Here is a 20,354-nt window from a genome sequence, read left to right on the forward strand (position 1 = left end):
GTGCTTCGTACCATTCTCAAATGGTATTCGTACGAGATCCATATCGTGCAGCAGCTTGCACCTCATAATGCACAACGGGTGTGGTGGCTTCACTTTCCACTTTCTCGCGAGGATTAAATTTGACGAGGGCTGGCTCTGGACCATCCTATGGACAGACAAAGCTCATTTTTCTCTGATGGATGAGGTGAACACACAGAATTTCTGAGTGTGAGGATCTTAATTTACAGTCACTGTGCATGAAAGTCCTCTGTATGGTGAATGTGACACCGTATGGGTTGGCTTCATGGCTGCATACCCACCCTATAGGTGAGAGACACATTGAAGTCAGCCGTTTTCAAGCAAGATGGTGGGGCCACACTGCACATCGCTCATAAAGTTCGCCAGCTCCTCTGAAACACATTTGGAAATGATCGAATTATCAGCCAATCATTTCCAAATGCTTGGCCAACGTGATCACTTGATCTCACTCCTTGTGATTTCTGGTTTTAGGGCTACCTGAAGGGCAGGTTTTATCAGGGGAAACATTCACACATGTAGTGATCTGAAGCACAGCATATCAAGAGAGGTAGCCAGCATACCCAAGGACATGCTTTGTTCTGCTGTGCAGAATGCAATCCTGCACTTTCAGACTCTCCTGGACACTGATGGGCACCATATTGAGCCCCTTTTGTAGAAGAAACGGTACTGGTATTTAATGGTATGATGTACCATAGCAGCACATTAAAAATGTTTCAGTTGAATTGATTCTGCATTATTTCTCTTCCCCCATGTTCGTGACATTAATGCTGCAAAGTCTGGTACATGTATGGTAATTAGTTTCTGTGTTATAATGTGTTAAGCAGGGAAAGTTTAATTGTAACCAAGCGGTATAACAAGATCAAGAGTGGCCTCAGCATTCATCCCTATAGTATATCTGTAGTGATTATTCTCCATTCTTAAGAGTCTGTTTTGCCGTGTACACACTCTGTGCCTCTGAATGCTATGTTCTGCATCTTCTTAGTTAAATAGTACGAGGAAAAAAAAGTTACCAGCAACATCAGTGATGCCATAATATTTGAGTTTCTATGTAACAGTGTGAATTGCACAATCAAATGCTTTTGACAAGTCACTGAAACTACCAGCTGGAAAAATTTTGTCTTTTAAATTTCATTTGAGCTGATTAATGAATTGGAAAATAACATGACCTGTGGTGAAACCCCTTTGCAATGCAGATTGAAACTAAGTATCATATTTTTAATAAGATGTGTTATGGTTTGTGGATACACGATCTTTTCCAGTACCTTCAAGAAGCAGGTAAGTAATAAGACTAGTCAGTAATTATTAATAACTGCTTTACTGCTTTTATGTAAGGGGGTCTGCCCATAGCATATTTCAGTCTATCTGAAAATATCTCGTGTTATAGTGATGTATTGCATATGTGACTGAACACACGGCATGCGTATGAAGAACAGGATTTTAGTGCCTTACTTGAGATGTTATCAAGTACACAAGAGTTTTTGCTTTGAGGGAGGTAATTACATTCTTAAAATATTTGACAGAGCAGGGAGTAATTGTGATTTGTCTTTCTTTATGCGAGATTGCTTCTTGCAAGTATTTTATTGCTTTATACCGTGAACTTTTCATGCAAGTGTCCTGAGCTGCCTCAAGGAAATGATCATTAAATGCACAGTCGGTCATCAGAATTAAGATGTCATGAAGGTGGCATGAAACAAACAATAATTTGAAATTAATTCTTGGCTATGCAAGTGATTATCATTTCAGCACAATAACAAAAGTAGTTACATGTAATTCCATGTTCGTTCTGTGTATAGGAAAACATTACACAGTGGTTTTCTCATTTAGAAATCACATTTGAATGTTGGTTCATGAGAAGACAATAGAGTGCCCTGTATAAGAAAGGAAATGTAAAACAGCATGTCAGATTTTGACAGCAGCAAGATTGCAGTATATTGTGAGTGTTGTTTATCAATAAATGATTTTGTAACAACAATTCCGTGATCTTCTTCAAAGTACGGTATCTTTGGGTTTATGAGGACTATACTCAATGCCATACAGAATCTGAACAGCCCCACATGCTGGTGCGCAAAAGGACAGAAACAGTGTTTGCTATAGCAAGAACAAATACAATTTATGGATCATAGTACTTAATAGAGCAGTACATAAAATACAAAAATAACAGGTTGTGGGTAAGATTAAACACACTGACTGGACAACAGTAATACATGTAAGGTAATATGCTGAGCACACGTTTCCAATCACTTAAATAATACTGTTTCTTCGACGGTTCACCAGAGCCCGATGACGCTTGATGATGGCAGGAACCCCGTCTGGCCAGCAGCCGAAACCACGAGCCCAAACCAGTGCACCCGGGTGGAAACATCATGGAGTCAGTGATGCCAGTGGACGTGAGGTCGGATGCAGCAGGTGGAGGAGGGTCTGTGGTTGGTGTACATGTTGCAGCTCTACCAGGCTCTTGTCTCCCACTGGAGTGAAACTGTACAAACTCAAAAAAACAGTCTAAAGCAGCTTCAGAGGACCTGCCAGATACATACTTCTGCATCTGAGTTTTAAACATCCGAACCGTGTTGTCAGCCTCGACATTAGACAGGATGAAATGGTGGAGCTGTGAGATGACTAACACCACTACCCTGACAAAAAGATGCAAATTTTCAAGGAACAAATTGGGGACCATTACCAGTAACCACAGTATAAGGAAGTCCCTCAATTACAAAAACCTTAGACATGCGAATATAGTAGCTGCCGGGACTTCGACGGATAATGCGCCGTGTAGGGAAACTTGGAAGAGTCGTTCACTACATTGAATCAGTACTGATTGATGAAGGACCCAGCAAAATCAACATGCAGATGCTCTCGTGGGTGCCTGGCATTGACCAGGGGGATAAAAGACACCTGTGGGCCCACCTTTGCTGAACGTAGTACCCAGCCAGTACAGATACTGGCGGGCGAAAGCTTTGGTCCAAGAGGTTCCCCAATGACCAACATGCGTAAGCTGTAGTACATTTTGGTGTAAGGAAGCAAGAATCACAAACTCTGGGAGCAGCGTCCTCTGTAGCTAGCAGAAGAACCCCATGAATCACAGAAAGATAGTGCTGGAGGGAAAAATAATTATGCGAGAGAGCCAAAGCACAGCCCGGCAGGTTTTTCCACCCAACCGTGCTGCACAAAAGAGAGAACCCAACTAAGTACATGATCCGTGGTGACAGCTGATGCTATTGTGGCATTAGTGAAGGGACAGCCATCGCTCGCATCTTAATAGAAACGAAACAATTCATCCCGATCTAATGCAGCGTCCAGTGTGATTGGAAGGGGAAATTAGGCTTTGGCGTGTTATGCCGTCGGCCGGTAATGGATCTAATAGTGATAATGGGAGACCAAGAGAGCCCCCCGCTGCAAATGATGCGCTGCCTTGTCCAGCATGGAAGCTGAAGGGCTAAAAAGAGCAACCAATGGCTTGTGATCTGTGATTAAATGGAATTTAGAGCCATACAAGAAGACGAGATTTCTTGAGGATGAACACGGTCGCTAAAGCCTCCTTTTCAGCCTGAGAATACCACTGCTGGGTGGAAGTTAAAGTCTTAGAAGCGTAAGCAGCGGGTCATTCAGACCTGTTGGCATATTTGTGCACCAACACCGTGCTTAGAGGCATCTGTAGTCAACACTAGATACTGACTTGGCTGAAAAGTGGCCAGATGTGGGGCAGATTTAAGTTCAGATTTAAGCAAAGCGAATGCTCTATCATGAACTGGGGACCCACAGGAAAACAATGACAAAAACTCAATGCAGAGAGACTCCAATTACCAATACAGAATGTGATTTGACACTAAATTTACCTCTTGGTAATGGAGAAACCAAAAGGCACAGTTTCACACAAAAGTGCATGCAGGGGTTGAACAACAGTGGATGCGTCTGATAAAAACTTAAGATAGAATGCAACTTTACATAGAAATGCTTGCAGTTCCTTAAGAGACCGACCATGGAAAAGCCGTAATTGCATCAGCATGGTGATGCAACAGCATGACCCCTGTGCAAGAAACCTCAAAACCTAGGTACTTAATTGACAGCTGAAAAAAATTGAGATTTGGTAAGATTGCACTTTAGACTTGCAGAATGCAAAACAGAAAAAAAAGGTTGGTGATCTTCAGTGGAAGAATCGGAAACAATGATATCGTCGAGGTAATTGATACAGCCCAGTACGGAGTCTGTCAGCTGTTCTAAAAAATGCTGAAAAATTTTGGGTGCGCTAGCAATGCCAAAAGGCAAGCAATAGGCTGAAAGGTATATTGGCAATGAGAAGGTGCCTAATGGCCTCATCCAATGGGAGCTGAAGGTACACTTCTGATAAACCAATCTTGGAAAAGCAATGGCTACCTTATAATTTTGCAAGCAACTCATCAGGGCGGGGCAAAGGGGATGTATCTATGCATTAATCATGACACTGAAGTAACCACAGAGGCAAAGCTTACCCACCGACTTCTTAACGATGACCAGTGGTGTAGCCCATTCACTGGAAGAAATAGGCTAAATGACATAGAGTAGCATCAGATGGTCTAATTTGGCTTTGGCAGAGTCACGCAGTGCGACAGGCGTGCCATGCCCCAAAAAAACGAGGGTGGACGGATTCTTTAATCGTAAAGTGGAACTGAAAACTGGCAGCACAACCAAGCCCACAGGAAAACAATGACAAAAACTCAATGCAGAGGGACTCCTATTACCAATACAGAATGTGATTTGACACTAAATTTACCTCTTGGTAATGGAGAAACCAAAAGTGTTAAACGCATCAAAGTCTAACATGTCTGCAGTATGGGAATGATCCACAAGGAAGGTGAGAGGGCGAATAACAGATTAGTAAGAGACAGGAGAGGAGAACTGACCTAAGATCGGAATCTGCAGTTTATTGTAGCTAACCATCTTTCGTAAAATCTGTGTGAGGATAGGGGAACCCAAGTTTCATACATTTGTGTATTTACTGAAGTCACTGCCACTGAATGATGTGACATAGTGGTCAGCACATTGGACTCGCATTCGGGAAGACAGTGGTTCAAACCCGTGTCTGGCCATCCTGATTTAGGTTTTCCAGGATTTCCCTAAACGGCTTCAGGCAAATGCTGGGATGGTCCCTTTGAAAGGACATGGGTGACTTCCTTCACCATCATTCCCTAATCCAATGCGACTGATAACCTCACAGTTTGGTCCCCTCCCACAAATCAATCAGTCAACCAACCAACCAACAAAATTTACTGCTGCTCCTATGTCCACTTGCATTATTAGTGGTTTGTTAAACACGCACAAGTCAACAAACAATTTGTTTGGGGAGACAGTCATTCTAGAGATACAGTTTATGTCCACCGGTACTACTGTGTCCACCATGTTTGAAGAGGAGGTATGCACTGATGCAATGTGGCCTTTCTTTCGACACTTGTTGCAAAGGGATGACAGCAATTTCCAATAACTCCCCTATGCAGCAATCTGAATGCCTGAGGCCCGTGACGCTTCAAAGGACTGTGCTATATTGAGCACATCTGTAAGTGTCCGATTCTCACATTGAAATGCTTTTTTACAGACTTTCCTATCTGGGGCCAGACAAATAACAACATTGCACACCGTGCGATCAGCGTAGGATTCGTGATGGGTACTAGTGACAAATTCACGACAATGGCTCAGTCCATGTAAATCTGCAGCCCAAGTTTTGTAAGATTGGTTTGGGTATTCCTGACAATGGCAAAATTCTACATGTGTTACAGTGAGATGCATTCTGTCACAGTAATAGGTTGAGAGAAGGTTGCACATTTCATCAAATGGTACTCTGGCCGATTCTTGCAAAGGTGCAAGTTGGCACAACAACTGATAAATGCGTGGTGAAAGCCAGGAAGGAAAGAAAGAAAGAAAGACCTACACAGGTTTGCATCAACCACGCAAAAAAACCTGCAAATGTTGGCATAACATTTCATTACGAAATATCGTATTCATGATCCATGGAACTAGTATTAATCTAATCTGTAGGAGTCCCAGACTTCAGCCGATTCATCATATGCTGGAAAGGGCGACAGTTGGACTGATGGGAGAGTAACCTGCTGCAAACACACATACGACACTTGATTGAGAGCAGTGGCAAGAACCTGCTGTTATTTTGTGAAAGCTTGCTGCTGGGCAATCGGAATGTTTGTCAGGTGACTGAGCACTGATACTAAGACGTGGAGAAGACGTAACCCTCACTTGTCGCCGGGTTTGCTATAGGAAGAACAAACACAATTTGTGGAACATAGTACTTAACAGAGCAACATGTAAGTTCATAGCACTGAACACACTGAGTGGACAACAATAATACAGATTATACAATGAGCTGAGCACTCGTTTGTGATCACTTAAATAATACTTTTTCTTTGGCGGCTCACCAGAGTGCGCCAGGGGGCCAACCCAGGTGGCCTCTATAAGTGGGCCTGCAAACTGTATGGACGTGCGATCTCTGAAATCGCGTCCATCATGAGTGAAGATAATATCAGTGTTCATTTGGATGTGCAAGATAATGGAGCCACATTACATACCTTGAGTGAGGAAACTGTCTCATTTGCAGCAAGATAAGAATCCACATGGACAGGGCAACAACTTCTATATCCATGCAGATTGTCAGGATGGAGCTTCTCTTGATGTAGCGCCACAGAGAGCCGTGCTGTCAATGGTGCACCCAGCGACCATACTGAACACTGAAGTGACACAATGTCATCCTTTTAGAAGAGTCCCAATCTTGCGTACAGCATGACAGTGGATGTATGTGTCTGTGGAGACTCAGTTACTAGTAATCTTAATAGCATTTGTTACATTTCTGACATGTTAAGTTGAGTGGCTGTGGCATATTGCTGAGTTATCTTTTAACAAGATAATGTAAGACTGCATGTTGCTAATGGTGTCTGGATCTGTCTCAGTCCTGAGTGTATTCAACTGTTACTGTGGCCAGCATGTTCTACAGATCTCTCGCCTAAAATATCCAGTTACAGATTGTCGAGAGAATGGTATGCCCTTGCCCTCCAGCCACAGCCACTATGATTGATGATCTCTGTCCTAGAGTTAAAGCAGCATGTATGATGTACCTGTCTCAATCATCCAAGTGTAGTTTGACTCAATGCCCAGCCAGTTTGGAGCCATTGTTGCTGCCAGAGGTTAGGTGTCCACTCAGTGCACTAAATTTTGCACTCTGTATACCCCTATATCGCTTACATATTTAATCATATGTTTTTCCTACTATTCTGTGTAAGCACAGTATGTAAAATTTTATTATTTGCTATCTCTCGTGGTTTTGAAATTTTAATGACCATTAGTGTGTGTTGGCTACCTGCCTGCTATCATTTATTATTTGCCTGTTTTCTTTAATAGCAAAGTCCTCACATTCCTTAACAGTTCCCAGGTTTCTGTTTTAACTATTGCCGACATAGATTTAATTTGATTAACTGAATTAATAATTTCAGAGTTATACAGAGTTTTTTTTTTATTTTTAATCACTCTCCTTAAGCTAGCTTAGTACAGTCATTGCTGCTAAAGTTTTTTGTGTCACTGAGGCAATGATCATCACATGGATTACAAGCTGTTGGACTACCTTGTTTGGTAAAATAAAATAAAGCTGAAATTACATTAATGGAAAGAACTTAGGACGGCAAAATTAATGGAGCAGTAAACAGCAGGACTTGGTGAAAAATATCACCAAATTTAGGGGTAGGATGATAATGCCAGAGACTCTTGTAAGTACTCCTTTGGTTTGGAAAAAGACATTACAAGATAAAAATTTTAGGAGACAGTGGTTGTAGTGACACTTGCATATTAATGGTGATATATTATGCAGACAGACTGGGCAAAGTATAAAAAGAGTAATGGTATCAGTAAGTTGAGAGTTTTTTTTTTGTAGTCACTGTTCATTGTAAAAAAAAAAAAAATTGGAATGGTCGTAGTTTTGAGCTGCACCATACAACCATTCCATCATGTTACTAAATGATGGTCTTACAATTCCCCAATAATAAATGTGTCCTTTACTATTTCGTTATTACTTTTCCTTGTTGCCGTCATAAATATTTGCATGAATTGTTACAGATGTCCGCATGTAGTGAATATACAAAGCAGTGTGGAAACTGGTCCAATGAAGTCTATGGAAAGACACTGGATGGAGGTAACAGCAGACTGAAGAAAATGTTCAAAACATTTTGCTTGCACTTTATGTAGATGCTTGAGTAGCATATAACTGTGATTGCAAAGTCATTGATGCTCTTCTGTAAGAGACTTAATAATCACACCTGGAATAAAAACCAAGTGAAAATAGTTTACAGTTGCAAGTAAATAAAATTTTACAGTATTTACTGCTAAGCATACTTTCCTCATATTACCTACTATGGTGTAGGATTTTTAGACCATAGAAATCTTTCATTAGATTTGTTATCTCATAGATACATCACTGAATACAATAGCGCATTGCCAGTAAATGTCCGTACAGTCAGCTGATGGTGTCTAGTTTACATATGGATTCAGTTTCACATAAACTTTACCAAATCTAAGAATAGATGTGACATTCAGTAAGCATGAGTTGATGGAAGACTGTGGGCTTAAATATGAATTCATGGGCTAAAGCAATGAGGGAATTCGTGAGAGACAATTATTTTCATATACCTCATTGTTATGTACAGATAGATTTTCTTTGACTGAATTACTTGTTTGTGTCACAAGGAGCTGGCATCAAGAACTTTGATGTCTTAAAGATAACAAGAATTTAAGAACTTTCATCATGTTGTTGTTGCTAGTTTGAAGCATTGTAAATTTTCTTTTTCTCAAGGAGTGGAGCAAGTTGTGTATGGTTTAAATATCTAGATAAAAATTGAAGCAGTTGGGCAGTATTTTGTTATTGAGTAAATGGACTTAAATTCATTTTGTTTTATATTTGAAAATGGCTTTTAATTTTGGAACAGTATTACGGTCAACCTCAACAGAACATGTGAGTCCTCCTTTCGACTAGGACAATGGTTACATCTCTTCGCATTTTATCATTACAGGGTTCAAGAGACCCATAAGGATGATGCTATTGTTTATCGCCTAAGGAAGTCACCAGAAGATAAAAACCAATCGCAAAATGGTTTAGATAAGATATCTGTATTCTGTGAAAATTGACAATTAACCCTAAATAATGAAAAGTGTGAGGTCATCCACATAAGTGCGAAAGGAATCCATTAAACTTCAGTTACGTGATAAATCAATCAAATCTAAAGGCCGTAAATTCAACTAAATATGTGGGAATTACAGTTATGAACAACTTAAATTGGAAGGAACACACACAAAATGTTACGGGGAAATGAACCAAAGACCACATTTTATTGGTGTAGAGGATGCAGCAGCTCTACTAGACTGCCTACACTATGCTTGTCCTTAACAGATAACATTAATGGAGTACATCAAGAAAGTTCGAAGAAGAGCAGCAGGTTTTGTATTGTGGAGAAAAAGGGGAGAGTATCACGGACACGATGCAAGATTTGGCGTGGACATCATTAAAACAAAGGCATTTCTTGTTTTGGCAGGATCTTCTCACAAAGTTTCATCACCAACTTTCTCCTCTGAATGCGAAAATATTTTGTTGATGCTGATCTAAAGAGGGAGAAATGATTGTCATAATACAATAAGGCCAATTAGAGCTCACACACAAGGATACAGGTGCTCATTTCTTCGTATGCTGTTCGAGAGTGGAATAACAAAGAATTATTGTGTGGGTGGTTCAGTAAACTCTCTGCCAGGCACTTAAGTGTAATTTGCAGAGTATCCATGTAAATGTAGATGAAGGATTTAGACAGTGAAACCAAAACTGCTTCCATGTTTCCTGACTTATCATATATACAGTAATGACATATGCAAACCAGTGTAATCCTTAGAAGGTAATGAGCTAATACACACAGCACTTACGGTAACAGTTCAGAAACACGCTGATTGTCTTGTTAATTTATCTGATTAACTCACATTTAAAATATCATCAACTGAATAGAGAGAGTGAACCTACTGCAGCTACTGTTTTCCTTTAGACATGAAATTATACACAGTGGAAATAAGAGCAGTAGGCTGCTTTTGTATCTGATTCCGCCCCAGTGTGAGAGAGTGTTTTTAATGAGCAAGCAGTTAAGCTTAATCTCTCAACAGTCTGGAGTACATATTATTCCCTGTATAGTTCACAGTGAAGGTGGAACCACAGGAATCTGCTCCCTCTATCTCTTGGTTATTGTATGTCACTGAGAATACCTCTGGTTTTTTAGGACTTGGGAGCTATTGAGTGAAGCTGGTCTCGTTAACCATGTGACTGCTGTTGTCGAGTTAACGTGTCGTGATCCTTTGCTCCCTCAAGGTGCTATTGATGAGAGTGTGGCCTCTGGGTTTTCCTCTAGTGTTACCAAAAAGTTAACTTGAGTCTCCTTGCCATCCACTGAACATTAATACCAAACATACTCATACCACCACTCGGGTACCTGCGTGTTGTTGAGAGGTTTAAGCGTACATCAGATTTTCTGCCCCCTATTGTTGTTTTGTTTTGCTGCATTCAACGTACACAAGTATCACTGTTCATCAGGATTTGCACCACACTGTTTCTCTCATCAGATGTTCTACTGAGGAAGCAACAGTGAGGCTGATTTAGTCGATGACATTGTAAGTGATGAGCTCCTCCATCAATTCTGAAAGCAACTATCTTAAGCTTTCTACGTCAGAAGATGTGATGCTACGGTAAACAAGAAATGTAATTAATAGCTCATCTGATTCTGAAAATGATAGTGACATGATTAGGAAGAAATCACGGTTCAGTGACAGATTTAATTGGAAAGAAAGTGATTTTTGTACATTTAATCACATGTAATGATTCACCTTTGGGCCACAACTGTCGACTAGGGAATGATTCGAGCATTCTGTCATTCTTCATGTTGTTGTCAACTATTCATATAGAAACAAAAAAATATTTATACACCTTGATTTCCATTGTAATGAAGATTTAGTTATGCATTTGTACACAAAACACCTCATTCTTGTACATTTACAGAAACTGTTTAGGTCCATACACATCTGCACATCTTGAACCCATGTAACTGTCTATGGATGTGTTATGGGTGCCTGATTTCGAAAGTTACATTTAAGTTATGAAATATTACTAACTGCATTGACTGAGCTATGTCATCCATTTGTGAAGGACAAGAAGTTAACAGAAATGTAAGAATTGCAGTGCCAAATTTCATAACACATAGAGTAGATGTGCTGTTTATATAGTGTACTTAATAGAGATATGCAATCTGTTCCCCTTTAGTGAATGAACACACAATTAGTCTTTTGAAAAATTGTTCATGAAGCTAGCAAAGAATCTGATCATACAATAAAAGTAAAGTTAAAGAGTTTTTAACATAGTTCACAATGAACTACACATGATAACCATGTCACAGATGATCAGTATTTTCGTTCATTATATGTAATAGTAGCATATTGATACACTTTGAGTAATATATGGCTTTTGTCCCTCACACCCAATGAAGCAGTGTAATATGCACACATACAGGAAGTAACCAGTGATGTTTGAGCCAGAAATATTCAGTTAACTAAAATAAAATGTGTTAATTTATTTATTAGAGAGAAGAATACATGTAGTACAGTGGGTATTATTGACATGTAGCAATGAAGAAACACTGAACTGCCATAATAATTTTGCGTGGCTTAATGGCCTTGTGCAAGTCTTGCAATTGTACAGCACTTCGGTGACTTGCTTGTTCCTAACCTGCCCCAGTTACCCAACTGGGAAAATGGGACCTAACGTGGAATTTGAACCACATGTCGTTTCTGGCAGATCTCCATATTGTTGGAAGATGAATGCTAGGTTAAAGGCAGACTGAAAAATCCGTGCTCCAACCAGGATTTGATCCTGCAACCTTTCAGTTTCCATCACATGCTTTATCGCTAGACCGCCAGGCAAAACACTGAGCTATGGATGTGTTCCGAAACCGACATGGTAACTATCAGAATGGATGAGCAAAATTGCATCAGGCAATTGAAGAAAAAACTGTCTTTAAATCTCTGTGGACATTTTAGCACTGCAAATTCATGGTTAATCCTCAATCCTGAGCACATTTTTACATTTAGAATAATGTTCCTCTATGAGATGAAAATAAGATCATTTAACCCCCCCAACTTATTAACTTGCTTAATCTGATTAATGGGAAGGGGGGAGGGAGATTCAGAGACGAACTGTTCGGATAGCTCAGTAATCTTCAGTGCCAGATACTACAAGAAATGTGATGTACGTAATGTAACAGTCCAGAAGAAGGAACCTCCCAAGTACATTTCTCGTAATGACTGTGACAGAAATATTAGAGAAATATGAACTTGCATAGATGTATACCAATAATCACTTTTAACACACACCAGCCATGAAGGAACTGAGTGTAGTAATACAATAATTTTGGTATTGGGCTTACACTATCTGTTCAAAGGGATCGGGACACCTATTAGTGTATGTTAATATAAGGTGTGCCCACTCTTTGCCTATATGATGATTTGAACTCTGCTGGCGACACATTCAAAGAGGTTTCTGAATGTTTGTGAAGGAATCATAGTCCATTCTTGCTCAAGAAACCAGAGAAAGTAACAATGTTAGATGCTGGGGCCTAGAATGAAGTCATCGTTCTAACTCGTGCCAAAGGTATTCCATTTGGTGTAGGTCAGGACTCTGAGCAGGCTAGTCCATTTCAGTAATGATACCATCCACTGCCTCACTGACACTGCTTTATGTCAGGATACATCGTCATGCCAATATAATCAGTCGTCCTTCATAAGTGCAATAAAGGGACCACACCCTAAACATGAAGAAAACCCACATATGCTAACATCACCTCCTCTGTACCACACTGTTGGCACTAGACACAATGGCCAGATCCAAACCTTTCCATCTGGATACCATATGGTTTAGCATGATAGATCACTCCAAATCACTCATTTTTGGTCATCCAATGTCCACCAGTGTCGGTTTTTACACTACCTCAACCGTTGCTTAGCATTGACTACAGAAATGTTTGGCCTACAAGGAGCTGCTTAACCATGGTACCCCATTCTTTTAAACTCCCTATGCATGGTCATTGTGCTACCTGACTTCTAGTAGCACTTGGAATTCACAAGTGATTCCTTCTGTTGATTTAATGCTATTTTTTTTACAATCGTCATACGCAATGCTGGACACTACCTATCTATCAGTACACGAGATTTGCCTGGTCTGCTGCGTTGTTCCTTGTCATTTTCACTTCACAGTCACATTGCCAACAGTTGACATGGTCAGGTATAGAAAAGTGATCAGATAGTGTACATTTTGGAATAGTAGGGCTCAAACTCCTGTCTGGCTGTATACATGTTGATCACACTCAAACCAAAAACTTACATACTATATCTCCTTTCTGTTTCAACACCAAAAACAAACTCCAAGATAAGATCTATAGGTAGCATATGTATCTGACGTCATCATATTTCCCGACACTTGTATCACAACAAATCATACTATAAGACGCGTTTTGGAGATATCTTTAATGCAGTGTATGTTGGCTTTGCTGCATATTTAACATTTTTTCATGTTTTCAGTTCTAAAATTGAGGCTTTTAATGTTTTGTATGTGTTCATTCTGCAGTGTTTGAGTTTGTGAGACGAAACAGTGATGTTTCCATGATGTCATGGGTCTTGTGTTGTGGTTTGCTGAAATAAGCCATTCGAGCAGCCACCATGTTGATTTAACTGCTTGCGAAGCTAGCATACTGTATTTATTGGCTGTTGTATTCATAAATGTCTATTACAAAAATATGTAGTGTAAGTGGGACATCATAATAAAGATTTCTCCAAGACAAGTCATTTCTAGTAAGGTTTGTTGTGTAAAGTGACAAAAAATATGATGTCAGTGGGAAAACATGTTACCACCATTTTTAAGCACATCATATTGTAGGCTAAATAGCAGTCACAACAATGGAATTGCTTGTTATTGCATATTAATCCCTGTTTTGCTCACCATCATTCTTTTGTTTATAGATGAAATCAGCCCATCACCCCTTCTGCACTGCAAAATGGTCTGTCGTAATTCCATTAAAATTTGGGCAATTCAACAGTTTGTTTTCAAGCTCGTGTTCCAGATTGTTGTGTAACAAATTGCACACTGAATTCATATTGTGTTGCTTTGAGGCTCATGGCATGCCCCAGTTATTTGCAATGAAATAGTATTCACTATAACTCAGGCACTCTACACTCACAAAAAGAAACTTGCTAATAATGGTAATGGGGCATTTTTTGTGCGTATATTTCCTCTGCTCATTTGTGAAACTCACGCTTAGGTTGTGACACTTTTATTACCGTACTCTAGTGTGCTCTGGCAATACACTTACAAACTGATTCCTACAGTGGATAGAATTAAAAAAAAACAACAAACCACAATCTATCTAAAACATTATCAAAATAATATGAATACTGAATGTCAATTAATGACGCTCTAAGCATAATAGGGATATTCAGAGACAGAGGTTCGATAACAAGTTTCAGCAAGTGTTCATTCCCATTTGAATGGGAAATAGGACTCCCTCATGCTCTCCCATTTGGGCTTGCAGGAGGCCATGCTCCCAAGCCCCTACCACATACAGCTAACCAGCACTTCAAGATGCAGAGTTAAGACTATCTACTACTTGTTTGAGAAACATCACTTGATATCAGAAGTTCCAAAAACATTGACTGCCTTTATTTATGTGACAAATATTTGAAATGCATCCTGATAATTTAAATTTTGTAGTACATTACTGAGAAAAATGTTTTAATAAACATTTTGGGGTGGCTCTTCCTCAGGTTCTGTAACTACGAGCTTCTCGTGGTCCCTGTTGTACAATGTCCTATTCATCATACACAATTGGCACCAAATATCTTATTATAAAAACATAGTTTTGCATGTGACACAATATTAATGCCCACTGGTGACTCCAGGGCCATGAACGTAGATGTATCTGAGTTCTTCCTTCTGTCTGTCTGGAAAACTGAATCAGTATCTTCCGTGATAACTTAGATGTTGAATTCAGGAGAATGGCTAAACACTACTATCATGTACTATAGATCTTGGAACATGTGCTTGTGAAAGCATTACATTGTCCTGTAACGTAACAGGATATTGTAATTTTCTCCTTTTGTTACTAACCACTACTTGGAGTCCCCTAAGTAATTTTTGTGTAGTATACTTTAATTTTGAAGTATGTATTAGCTACCTTTTCAAATAGATGTATTTTAGGAATATTATTCATCATCTTGGGCACTTTATTCTACAATTTTATTCCCTGGTAGAAAATGCTGTTTTTAGTTTTTTGTTTTTTTTCACCTCAGTAAAAATGTAAGTCAAAAGTGGCTGTTGTTCCATAATTGTGTATAGAACTATTAGTGAAGTACCTAGTCATGTTTACCCTGATACGCACAACAGATTAATAGATGTATTCACTTGGTGCAGTAAGGATGAGCAGATTTAAAAAAAAAAATAGTTCTTTACAACGAACCCAACGGCTATTGTTCTTATGGCCCTTTTCTGCAGTTTGACAACTGTGTCCATGTTTTACACCTTTGATCTCCAGAAAATAATCCCATAGCCAAGAATTTAGTATACGTAGGAGTCGTATGTCACCACAAGACATAGCCTGTTACAACTGTAGGAGCGTAACATGCTGATGGCATTCTTTTTGCCAGTATCTTGGCGTGCACATTACGTGTCAATTAACAATCAACGTGCATCCCTAAAAACTTTGTTTGTTACACAATCTATAAATTTATCATTTATACTTGATATGACAAAGTTGTTTATTCACTGTATGCTGATGTGCATACAGTGTGTTTTCTTTATGTTTAATGTTAATTTATTACATACTGACCAATCATAAACATCCCTGATGGTTTTATTTGCTTTCTCTCATAGGAGTTGTGGTTTGTTATCAGTGACAATGTGGTTATCATCAGCAAATACATTTTCTTTATATCTTATACTACCAAGAAAGTCATTATGTATATTAAGAACAGAATTGGACCCAATCGACTACCCTGAGGCACACTTTTGTATGTGTTTCATCTTGGACAGTTGTTTTACCAAGAATTTACCCTCAGCAAACAGCATCTGTACCTTTTGCACCCACTTACTTGCTATTCTATCAGTTTATTGATCTCTCTTATGGCAAATATTGTACTTCTTGCACTTTGGAAACCAGACTGTACTCTGTTAAAAATATTGGACTTATTCTTGTAACTTGTTAGTCTATCTTTCATGATTAATTCAATTATTTTTAAGAATGACAACAATTGTGAAAGTGGCCTGTAGTTTTTCACACTCTCTGCATTACTTTTCTTTAGCAAGGCTGCAAGTCAAGTGTTTTAGGTTCTCAGGAAAAATATCATATTTATGGAATGCATTTATTATGTTTGTTAATGGTGTTGGTATGCTGTATATACACACCTTCTGGACAGAGACTGAAATCTCATCTAAGCTTGCTGACTTCTAATTTTTAATTTCTGTATTGTTTTCCTGGTTTTATGAAAAGAATAGACTGCTACTCACCACATAGTGGAGATGTTGAGTCACAGGCAGGCACAACAAAAGACTGCTAAACATATAAACTTTCAGTGAAAGGGCCTACTTTTGAATTAATCAGTCTCTCTCTCTCTCTCTCTCTCTCTCTCTCTCTCTCTCAAGCGCACACACACACACACACACACACACACACACACACACACACACACACACAAAACCACTGTCTCTGGCTGCAACAGTGCCTGGTGAGATAAGCAGTCCGGGTGGTGGGAGTACAGGAGAGGCTGACAGGAGGGGGGGGGGGGGGGGGGGAGATAGCAGGGTATGGGTGGAAGAAGGTAAAATGCTGCTTGTGGGAGCATACAGGGATGAGGTGGAGAGAGGGTAGAGCAGCTAGGTGCAGTTGGGAGGTTAGACAGATGGTGGGGGAAGGAGAGAAGTAAAAAGGCTACAGGTTCGTTGGTGGAACAGAAGGCTGTGTAGTGCTTGGCGGGGGGGGGGGGGGGGACAAACAAAAAATGAGGCCAGGAGGGTTACAGGAACATAGAATACATTACAGGGAGAGTTTCCACCTGCATAATTAAGAAAAGCTGGTGTTGGTTGGAAGGATCCAGATGGCACAAGCTGTGAAGCAGTCATTGAAATGAAGAATGCGGTGTTGGGCAGCATACTCAGAAAGTGAGTGGTCCAGCTGTTTCTTGGCCACAATTTGTCGGTGAACATTCATGCTCGTTGGTTGTCATGTCCACGTAGGGCGCAGCACAGGGATTTCAGCTTAGCTTTTAGAGCACATGACTGGTTCCACAGGTAGCCCTGCCTTTGATGGGATTGGTGATTCTTCTGACCAGACTGGAGTAGGTAGTGGTGGGAGGCTGTATTGGACAGCTCTTGCAGCTAGGTCCATTACAGAGATACGAGACACGAGGCAATGAATTGGGATCTGTGGTTGTGTAGGAATGGACGAGGATATTGTGTAGGTTCAGTGGGTGGTGGAATACTCTGTGGGAGGAGTGGGAAGGATGGTGAGTAGGGAATTCCTCATTTCAGGGCATGATTAGAGGTATTCAAAACCCTGGCAGAGAATGTGATTCACCGGACCATGGGACTTTGGGAGGTGTGGGGTGCCTGTCTGCGAATCAACGTCTCCACTACATGGTGAGTAGAAATCTATCCTTTTCATAATATTGTTGTTATTCTATCCTGGATTTTCCATTGTTTAACGTCAGGTTTTGTCAGAGGGAACAATATTATTGTGCTTCACTGTGGGTACTAGACATGTCTTACAAAGATTTTGTTCTACCTTCTCTGTAATCCCACAGAAATAGTCATTTTGTCAACTGCAGAGGATTTGAAATTACTCTGCTCTCAACTTCAATTTGTATGTCTGTTCAGTAGACCTTTTCCAGTTTCATGGTTTGTGACATCTCGTGCTACTTTGCCCTTATTTTCTGCATTATATGTTATTTTGTCATTCAGTCTTTTTCTCCCCAGTAAACAGTAGCCTCCTGTACGTCATTCTTCGTCTGTGGTAGTAATTTAGGAACAATGGATTAGTTTAGCACTATTGTAAACAACTGAGAAATTTGTTTGTCTGGGAGGACTTTCTGTTACTTAAAGGTATCCACCCATTTTCCGCAGCTTCTGCTGTTGAAGTGGCTACTTTTGGAAATACCTCCTCAAAAATTAATTTACTGTTTGCAGAATTTAGAGAACTTAGATGCTAAGTTGTTTTCCACTCACACTTCATCCCAGATTTGTTTTGGCAGTGCCCTAGGAAAAGTATGTAATTTGCATGCCGAGAAGATCCACTTGTAGACCTGTACTGTTTTGGAGGTTTTACACTATACAGTTTGCCATGTCAGTATTTGTCAGTACATGGTCTAAGATTGATGCTGAGCTTTGCTATACCATAGCAGCAGTGTTTAATGTTTCTGATATTTCACAAGTGTTGAATTTTTAGGAAGTTATTACTAATTTCACCCTCAACACCTGTATTAATAGTCATGTTTCCACATATTATTGTATTAGTTTTGGGACTGAGGTTCTTTAATATATTTATGTGGCTGTTGCAAGAAAAATACACATTGTGACAAACAAACTGCTAGAAGTTCTTGCAGCTGGTCCAAATCCACGTGTATGGTTCATAGACACAATCACGAAAAGGTAGTGTGTGGTAGAAGACCAATGGTGTGTCATGATTTGCACAGCATGGCAGAGTGTTTCCAACATTGAAGAGCACACAAATTTAACACCTGAGTGCAAGATGATTGAAGACTGTCACCTCTTACCCATACTTACTTGGAAACAACAAGGGAGATGATATTTTATTCACATTGAAAGAGACCAACACATAGGTCGCATGTGTGCTTCTTTAGAGTGAGTAATTTGAGGAAGTACTGTGAGGAACACCTGACTTTCCAGAGATATTAGAATGACACCACTTAACGTGATGCTAGGTAACATACATAAGGAAGGAAAGAAGAAATAATTATCTGAAGATGATGATCACCCACACAAACCATCCCTACCCTAATAGTACCCGTGGAAGCACAATGCTGCAAGAATAGAGTGGACACGTAGATGTATAGACCTTAGATATTCTGTGCATATGTGAAGTTCTTTGTTGCCCCAGTGCTGACAGGCCCTTCCCTCTCCTCATGTTCCCCAAACCCTAAAATAATTTATCACTAAAAGTCATGTATGCAGGGTAGAAGTTGAGGTGTTTCACTTACCTCCGTAAAACTGACAACAAAAGTCTCATTTGAGTAGTATAAATGTTCTCTCTGAAGTTATGACAACTATATTGCACTGTTCTACATCTACATCTACATTTATACTCCGCAAGCCACCCAACGGTGTGTGGCGGAGGGCACTTTACGTGCTACTGTCATTACCTCCCTTTCCTGTTCCAGTCGCGTATGGTTCCCAGGAAGAATGACTGTCTGAAAGCCTCCGTGCGTGCTCTAATCTATCTAATTTTACATTCGTGATCTCCTCGGGAGGTATAAGTAGGGGGAAGCAATATATTCGATACCTCATCCAGAAACGCACCCTCTCGAAACCTGGCGAGCAAGCTACACCGCGATGCAGAGCGCCTCTCTTGCAGAGTCTGCCACTTGAGTTTGTTAAACATCTACGTAACGCTATCACGGTTACCAAATAACCCTGTGACGAAACGCGCCGCTCTTCTTTGGATCTTCTCTATCTCCTCCGTCAACCCGATCTGGTACGGATCCCACACTGATGAGCAATACTCAACTATAGGTCGAACGAGTGTTTTGTAAGCCACCTCCTTTGTTGATGGACTACATTTTCTAAGGACTCTCCCAATTAATCTCAACCTGGTACCCACCTTACCAACAATTAATTTTATATGATCATTCCACTTCAAATCGTTCCGAACGCATACTCCCAGATATTTTACAGAAGTAACTGCTACCAGTGTTTGTTCTGCTATCATATAATCATACAATAAAGGATCCTTCTTTCTATGTATTCGCAATACATTACATTTGTCTATGTTGAGGGTCAGTTGCCACTCCCTGCACCAAGTGCCTATCCGCTGCAGATCTTCCTGCATTTCGCTACAATTTTCTAATGCTGCAACTTCTCTGTATACTACAGCATCATCCGCGAGAAGCCGCATGGAACTTCAGACACTATCTACTAGGTCATTTATATATATTGTGAAAAGCAATGGTCCCATAACACTCCCCTGTGGCACGCCAGAGGTTACTTCAACGTCTGTAGATGTCTCTCCATTGATAAC

The 20,354-nt window shown here is 40.0% G+C and overlaps 1 protein-coding gene across 1 annotated transcript in view; it reads left to right on the forward strand.

Annotated features, from left to right (window-relative positions):
- The window catches only part of LOC126185094 (tyrosine-protein phosphatase 69D), a 367,349-nt gene that overhangs the window by 119,874 nt on the left and 227,121 nt on the right, over positions 1 to 20,354 (forward strand). Inside the window, exon 9 of the mRNA XM_049927899.1 lies at positions 8,101 to 8,176. Within this exon, the coding sequence (XP_049783856.1) occupies positions 8,101 to 8,176 (76 nt within the window). The remainder of the gene's footprint in view (positions 1 to 8,100; positions 8,177 to 20,354) is intronic.

Source organism: Schistocerca cancellata, chromosome 4 (assembly GCF_023864275.1).
Source record: "Schistocerca cancellata isolate TAMUIC-IGC-003103 chromosome 4, iqSchCanc2.1, whole genome shotgun sequence".
Classification (NCBI taxonomy): domain Eukaryota; kingdom Metazoa; phylum Arthropoda; class Insecta; order Orthoptera; family Acrididae; genus Schistocerca; species Schistocerca cancellata.